The sequence below is a fragment of the Olea europaea genome, unplaced genomic scaffold (genome assembly GCF_002742605.1).
Source record: "Olea europaea var. sylvestris unplaced genomic scaffold, O_europaea_v1 scaffold1384, whole genome shotgun sequence".
Taxonomy (NCBI): Eukaryota; Viridiplantae; Streptophyta; class Magnoliopsida; order Lamiales; family Oleaceae; genus Olea; species Olea europaea.
In genome coordinates, this window is record NW_019231356.1 from 169,385 (window position 1) to 177,582 (window position 8,198).

At 31.0% G+C, this 8,198-nt stretch overlaps 1 protein-coding gene across 1 annotated transcript; it reads right to left on the reverse strand.

Annotated features, from left to right (window-relative positions):
- Positions 1-970: 970 nt before the first annotated feature.
- LOC111375536 lies at positions 971-4,002 on the reverse strand. The gene is made up of 2 exons (XM_022998371.1): positions 3,925-4,002; positions 971-2,010 (listed from the first exon to the last, which is right to left on the reverse strand). The coding sequence occupies exon 2, from the start codon at positions 2,006-2,008 to the stop codon at positions 971-973; it is 1,038 nt and encodes a 345-aa protein (XP_022854139.1). The 5' UTR covers positions 2,009-2,010; positions 3,925-4,002.
- Between the last annotated feature and the right edge of the window lie 4,196 nt (positions 4,003-8,198).

The following is an 8,198-nucleotide window of genomic DNA, read 5'->3' on the forward strand; positions in this document are numbered from 1 at the left end:
CCATCGAGAATTGTCATTCTGATGAGCGATTCACCGTCATAGAATTCAGTTGAGCCTTCTTCGTAGCATTCCAGAGCAATGTCAGCTACCTTCGCTACCTTTTCATAAAACTGTTTGACCGATACTTGATCAATACAGGCACGAACAAATTGCTGAGCATATGCGATTTTGAATTTCTCCAATGTTTTGTGCTTGGGATTTCAATGATGATAATGGCCTATGTAAACAACAAGAGGATCATTACATTTCTTTTTGGATTCAATCTCACGCAATATTGATGTGCACATACATGTTTGGATTTCGTGAATGTTTGGTAAAGTTTTTTATAATTATAAAATTTTGATAGATTAGTTTATTTTTTGTGATCGTCATTCATTTAGTATTTTGCAATATCATAAGCGCCAAACTGGGTTGGTCAACAGAACATCATACAATTATTGCACCTGCATACAATTAAAAACACACAACAAAACCGAAACAATGGAAACAAACAGTAGAAGAGCGAACTTCTGCCACTGAAGAGCTTATTCGAGAACATTGATTTAGGAAGTCTTGTCTTCTGAGGTTTAGCGTGGGTAAGCAGCAAAATATGTCTGTGCCATAGTAAGGGCAAGGGCGAGAATTGCACCTAGAAAAGCCAAGAGAGCCCAAGGACTGCTAAAATATTTGTGAGTCCATTCAGCCATCCAGATATGTCCTTTATACTTGCAATGTTTATCAATCTTCAACCTAGCATATGCATATGCACGAGGATCAGGTTCCAAACCCTTAGCCATCTTGTTAAAGAGTTGTGCCAATTGTTCATCGCTGCCTAATTTGTTGATAAGAATTCTCTTCTTCCTGAGCTCATTAACATCATCAGCATGATCAATGAGTGAATCCATTAGACAGATGTATGACGTAATGCGAAATTCAGAAGGGCCATGGGGACACATTTCATAAGCCGCCAAGTTTAATAGCAAAGGTTTTGTTAAATGATCAAACTTGATTGGAGGATTTTAAGAGTACCAACAATATAGCGAGGTATGAATTCTACATCAGTAAAACTTCCACTCTGACTTGGTTTGAAATTAATTCCTGCTGATTTGAGGTCGGTTACTGAACGATACGATTCCTGGATATTTGATTCCCGGAAATTTGATTTTGATTCACGGATAAATGTTACTAGGTTTTCGAAGTCATGCATAACTGGGTAGATGAGGTGTTGCCACATTAGATCTAGAAGTTGAGGGCTTGTAACGAAGTCTAATTTCCGTTTCTTTTGTACTTGATCACTTTTAAAGCTGCGTCTCTTCATATATGCGACAACTTTCTTTACAGCATTAGATCGTGAATTTCCCATCGGTGACACTACTGTGTACAGCTCAAGGAATTCCTTAATAATATCTTCTCCTCCATTTGGCATTTTGAAGGCAGATTTCATCAAAGCTGTTAGTACTAGTAAAGGGATTTGATTCTCTAGCAAGAACAAGTCCTTCAATACAATGTAGTAACTCCTTTCCAGTTGTGCATCTGTTACATCTTTTTCCTCACGACGAACTTGTCCGATGGACATAAAATGAACCACAAAGCAAGCATCAAGAAACATCATTCTGTTGAACAATTCATCATCATAGTCTTCCGTCGAGCCTTTTTCATAGCATCCGCGGGCACTTTTACCTACATTTGCCACCTCTTCGTATAGCCGTTCGACGGATATATCATTAAAACGACACAATTTCTGCGCAATTGGAGTTTTTAGCTTCTGGAATGCTTTGTACTCTGACTTTCCATGATGATAAGGGCCTATCGAAACTACGGAAGGATTAATACAATTTTTGTATGATTTACGATTACGCAGCAGTGCTGGAACCCTTTCTATTAGGGGTTTCTTTGTTGTTTCGTCGACCTGATAATTCTCTATAGAAATCAACCACTCGTCATCTTTAATTATGACGCTTGATTCTTGTGATTTTGTGCAAGTGATTTCAGCACTTCGGTTATCTTCTGTGGCGCCAACTGTTGTCATTCCTTGGATGTCAGCTTGAATTTGAGTCAGCACATATTATAAACAATTTGTCAGATAAAATTTTATCCACTAATCAAAATTTAATTTTAAATCCATATTTTATTAATTTTAATTACAATTTGTTTAGATTTTCATCAAAAGTTTTGTCCAACAATTCCTACATTAGTCAACTGTTATGTGCTTTAAGAAAAAAATTTGAATAAATATATATACTAGAACGAGGATACATCTAGAATTTTGCAAGCATTCCAAGCTAGGCACGTATAATGGTGGCCCTAACTATAGGCAGAGTAGACGATCGTCTAAATTTTTGCTCTTATGAGGGCCCCAAAAAAATTATTGCATATAGTTCATAAAAAAATTACAAATAAAATAAGTTCAAATGCAATCAATCAAGTCAATTCAATTGTCATATTAACAAACATATTAATATTTAATTAAAATATAAACGGTTAGTTTAGTCTTTATTTGCAGATATATTTAAATATTAATTATGTAGATATCTTAGATTAAATTAATAAGATTTCAAGCGTAATAACTAAAAGTTGTTTTAGAACACTTGGTAATTGTGATGACCTTAAAGCATTTAGAAATACTAAAGATTATCTTTTGGCATTATAAATTTTGAGTTCTTATATTACAATATTAGTTGGTACAATATATATAGCAGTTATTAATAGAGTAAGCAAAAAGTTGTAAATTGAGGATATGTATGCTATTAGTCTTTCAAAAGAACGTATTTTTTTACTTTTATTTTTTGAAATATATTGAGAAAATGTATTTGAATCTGAAAAGGTTATCGCTAAAGAAATTGCTATATAAATGAAAGTTGAATAAACATTTCATGAAAAACGTAATATTAATAGAAAGAAGCACTTGGACAAAAACTTCAACTAGGAGATAACACATTCAACTCAAGAATCTTTTAGAGTTGATTACATATTACCTATGTTGACCATACTCCTCTTTTTTTTTTTTTTTTTTTTTTTTTTTTTTTTAAGGTTTGCATAATTTCAAAAGATATGAAATTTCTGAATTTTTATTTGATTCTAAAAAAATTAAACACTATATATGATTATACTTTGAAGTATTGGGCTCATATGTTTGAAGATCGTTGAAGTAAGATAGAAATTCTAACATGATGAACAAGAGATATTTTTTTGAATTATTCTATTTGTATAATACTTTGTACAACTTGGTTGGCCGCCACTTGTGCACGTTGTCAACCAAGTTGTACAAAGTATTGTACTTCTAGCATGTTTGTATTTTTTTAGCTACAAACTTGATAAATTATTTGTTAGAAGAGATTAAAAAGACAATTGAAATGCTATAATATATTAAAATGATGGATTGCTATTTTCCAAATGTGTGGATTGCTTGTAGAATATTATTGCCTATACCATTTACAATTGCATTGTTTTTTTTTTTTTTTTAAATTATAAAACAGCCTATAAAATTTAAGAATCGGCCTTAGGCACCTGACAATTGTTATTCTGACAATCCTAACAAGGGACTAATGCATGTTAAGATTTTGATGACAAATGAACTTGCAAACCTGTTACCAATTATCGTCATCCCAACCATCGGTAGGCCATTACATATTGAAGAGTTTTATACAAATAAATTAGAATTTTGGCGGAAAATTGTTGCATATAGGGAATTACAATAATCAAGATTGACGAGAATTTTGTAAAACTTTATTTCTATACCCAATTCTCTCTTGAGAAATGACCTATGATTATTAAATGCAACAAAAAAATTAGATAATATGCAATAATGATTAGTTGTAAATTGCGCATATATTAACAATTAGACGTAATTTGAAACAATATATAAGATAGAGAAGAATGTAACAAACAAGAACATATTAAAGAAAAAAAAAATCCCTCAGGTGGGATGGGGTGGAGTGGGGGTACCTTTTGGTACCTTCGAGGATAAGTAGCAATCTTATGTTTACAAGTGACTTGGAAAATAGTGTTTGAGCAAGTAGTAAAAAGATGTTGTTTCATTGCAATAACATATGAAACATTTTCTTGTATTTATACTTGTCATAAGAAGGGAATATCTTAGACAAACTTACTTTTGTAGAATTACTTTAGAAAACTTCTACATAATTTTCCGTAAATTATAAGCCTAGAATAATAGTACATGGTTATGATTACGCATTTTAGAAAGAATTTTATCTTTCCAGCCATATAAGTTATTACTCTCTCTCTCTCTCTCTCTCTCTCTCTATTGTTTTTCCTCTTTTTCTCCTCTTCTCCATTTTAAGTGTGTAAACAAAATAACAAATAGTAAAAATTTTTATACTTGATTAAGATGCATTGAGAAGTCGAGCAAGATTACAAGCATCAAGCAATACTTTTAGAGCTTTTTTGGAAAATTATTTTTGAAAACTATTATTCTCAAAAGCATTTTCAATCACGTATTTTATAGGACCCATAATTTTAATTTTCTTGTAAAAATTATTTTCACATCCCAAATAAGCTTTTAATTTGACCACAAGCAAACAAAACATAAACTACAAAATAGTATTATGTGTACGAGCTTAAACCCCCTCGTTTGGCCCCCCATTTTTTGAAAATGAAAATGGGTGGAATAGTATTTTTTTTTAAATGAGTGGTTAAAAAAGAAGGAAAAATTTTCGATTTACGTGTAATATTATTTTATGGAAGATTGTGTGGTTGAAAATAAGAGAGGAAAAAATTGAATGTAATATAGTGAGTACTGAACAGGGCTAAGATACATTAATTTGGTAACTAGCTAAATAGATTTCATGAAAAAAATTACTAATGGAAAATCTTCGAACAAAAGTTAGCATTTTGAGTTTTAGTTGCATTACACATATTGTTTAAAAGAATTATAAACTTAATTTCTTGAGGTGCTTTACTACAATATTAAAGTTAGACTTGAACAAGCAAAAATATTTAGGTGTATACGTTAAACCAAGTTATGTCACAGGTACGTACACGTTCCAAAAGATCTCTCCTTCAAATTCATTTTAATTTTACTATTTAACAATTTGATAATAAATCTTGTTTTCATTATGATTGACATCATATTATATATTCTTTTACATATTTAAGATAAGAAGGTAAAATAAATAATATTAAATAAAATTAAAGGAAAAAAAGGAAGTTGAAATCTTGATTATTATCATATGCATTCGAGTTTAATAGTGCAAAATACATATTATTTATATAAATTTTGTTATGGTCTCCTCTGTTCTTCTCTTTTTCGTGGGTAATTTACGAGTTAAAAACAAGTAGACCAAACAGTTCATAAGTACAATGTAAAAGTATGCCAATCATAGAGTTGTGTGTAGCAAGTATCTATGATAAAACAACTTTAACAAAGCCTAGAATTGTGCTAGGAACAATCTTTTCACTATCACAAGTTTAGAATAGTAACATGCTAAACACGAAGAATTATGAAACCCAACAAACACGCATTGAAATTTGGGATCTAAAAGAATGCAATTTTCATTTATCAAGTGCATGAATGTTATTATCAACGACTCAATTGAGACATGTTTAGTAAGGTGTAGTAAATTGTGTTATAGATTATTAAAAAGAAAAAATTATAATATTGTCTATTATTATATAATCTTATTCAATATTGTATACCAAACATAACATTAGTAACAACATTCCACAGAATAACATGGTTGGATCTTCCTTCAATTTGTCCAGAAAAACACAATAAGATAACAAAAAAAAAATAATGAACTAGAGAAATAACGTGTAACAAATTAAATTGAGGTGCGGTGATCTCGCTTTCCTTAGGGGATTCGAGTTATATTGACCTGACTTATACAAACACATATAATAATGTTTTTCCATATAAAAAGTATGTTTTTGTACCAACTATGTGACGTTGTTAATAAAGAAAAATAAGTTGAAGTTTTGAGAGATTTTCATGTTTGTCAATAACAACCTGACTATCTCTTTTTTTCACCTCTTTATGTGGTACTTATAAGGAGATGAAATAACTCATAAATTTAATGTAATAATATATTGTATTTTCACGTATAAATCCTAATATGTATGCAACGCAAAGCAGCTATTTTGAACAACTTTATGCACACGTCACAAGTTAAGAATATTAAAATGCTAAACACGAGGAGTACTTAATTAAATTATATATAGCAATATCAAAGTTTTTCATTGTTGTCACTTATTTACTAATTCCACCAAGTTTGTCACATAAAAAGTAATGGGGAGCAAAATGAAGTTTCTTTAGAACTTTTGGTCCAAAAATAAACAAGGAAATATGAGCAAAAGTAAAAACCCCAGAGGCGGCCTCTATAAATTCTCACTTAACATCATCACAGCTTCAGGGAATCTCATGAACAAAGGACACTTCATCTTCACGACAACCTTAAGTTTACAGAATAGCCTTTGTCGCTTTAATAAATTATTAATTATCTTTGAGAAAATTATAAGATTAGAATTTCACAAATAAGCAAATCAGATTCATACATGCTTGGCTAAGCTTAAAAGTTGATAAAAATTATTTTTAATTAATTTATACTTATTAAACATGTTTGGCAGAAGGTTGTTTGTATCTAAAAACGGTAATATCCTTGGTCAACTACATCACGTATAAATACAAGAAGAATTCGAGTACAAGACACCATCACAAGATAATTAGTATCACAATCTTTGCATGCACTACACGAGCCCAAGCCCGAGCTACAGCTGTATGATTGTCACAGATTACATATCCAGGTACTGTATCCATCCATTTGTACAAGTAGTAAAATTTCTTTAGAAGATATATTTATCAAGAACTCCACTCTCTGTATGATAGATATAAATATTTGGATAAGACTTTGAAACAATATCCAGTTGTTTGTCATGGAACAACATAAGATGTGCAGTTTTTAGGTGCATGCCTAGGAACCGAGATGTCCACAGAAGCTACGGCATCACATATCGATCGCCTATCTTTGGTATATGTGAAAAGCGGAAGATGATATCAGATTAATCTACCATTTTGTTGGAGAAAATAAGATATTAAACCAAAATATGAAATAATTGATCACAAGAACGATCTAAGATATTGAGATTTTATTATAATATGGAGAAAGAATACAAAGATTATGTGTTTATAATGTTTCTAACTTCTTACTAAATTATAATGAAAAGCCAACTATGTATAGGGAATAATTCAAGCCCTAAAAGTAGAGTTGTAGATGAAATAGAATGTCTACAAATTTTTTTATCTTGATCTCTTTAAGTCCAACACAAATTTCAACTTTCAATATGGCTTCCAAATAGAATTTTAACTAGAATTTGCCAAATAGACTTTGAATATGATTCCAAAAGTATTCCAAATAAAATTCCTCTTGATGTACACTTCAATTAAAACTCTCAGTTATCTTCAACAAAGAATTCGGGTCACACCCAAGTTCTAACAATAAATCATTTTGTAATTTGAAATTGTGGGTTTTATTGAATGTGTGGATTAACAACTGGAATATTTCCAAGAGTTATTTGGTTATCGATAACTTCAATAATGTGCGTTAACTTAAGGAAATCTTCTTGATATTGGAGTTCAGTATCACTTTGGATCTAGTAAGAATTGCATCTTGCCATGGAAGGTGCAAGTGCAAGTTATTATAAAACTTTAATAGATTGGTTTTATTTTTTCGTAACATCATTCATTTAATATTTTGCAATATCATAAGAGGCGAACCGGGTTAGTAGGTTCTACTGGGAAAACAGGGAACCGTTCAAAAACAACTTAACGTCATACAATTATTGCACTACCACACAATGAGGTATACATTTAAAGAACATAGAAGAAAACTAAAACAACGGAAACAAATAGTAAAAGAACAAATGTGAGGTAGATCATTTTAAATCCACTTGGCACATGATTATTGGCCTTTTGGAAATGATTATGCTAGTTAATGTATATTATGGACCATAGAATAAATCCAATGTCCCTTTCATAGTACAATATATGAATTTGAAGAAATATATAGAGAGGAACTAAGTGGGAGAGTTCATTTTTCGGTAATATTATTGGTTGCCTCTGATAGTTATCTCGATATATCCATTGTCATTCCTGTAGACGATGGTGCATTGAATTCAGTATGGCACAAGTCTGAAGACACATTAGTGGTGAGGTTGAAGAAGATTTGAGTCGGTTGGCTTAGGTTTTTTACAATTGGGCGTTTATG

Bases quoted from the DNA above. Each gene is read 5' to 3' on its own strand.
- LOC111375536 (XM_022998371.1), bottom strand. From the start codon at position 2,008: ATGACAACAGTTGGCGCCACAGAAGATAACCGAAGTGCTGAAATCACT.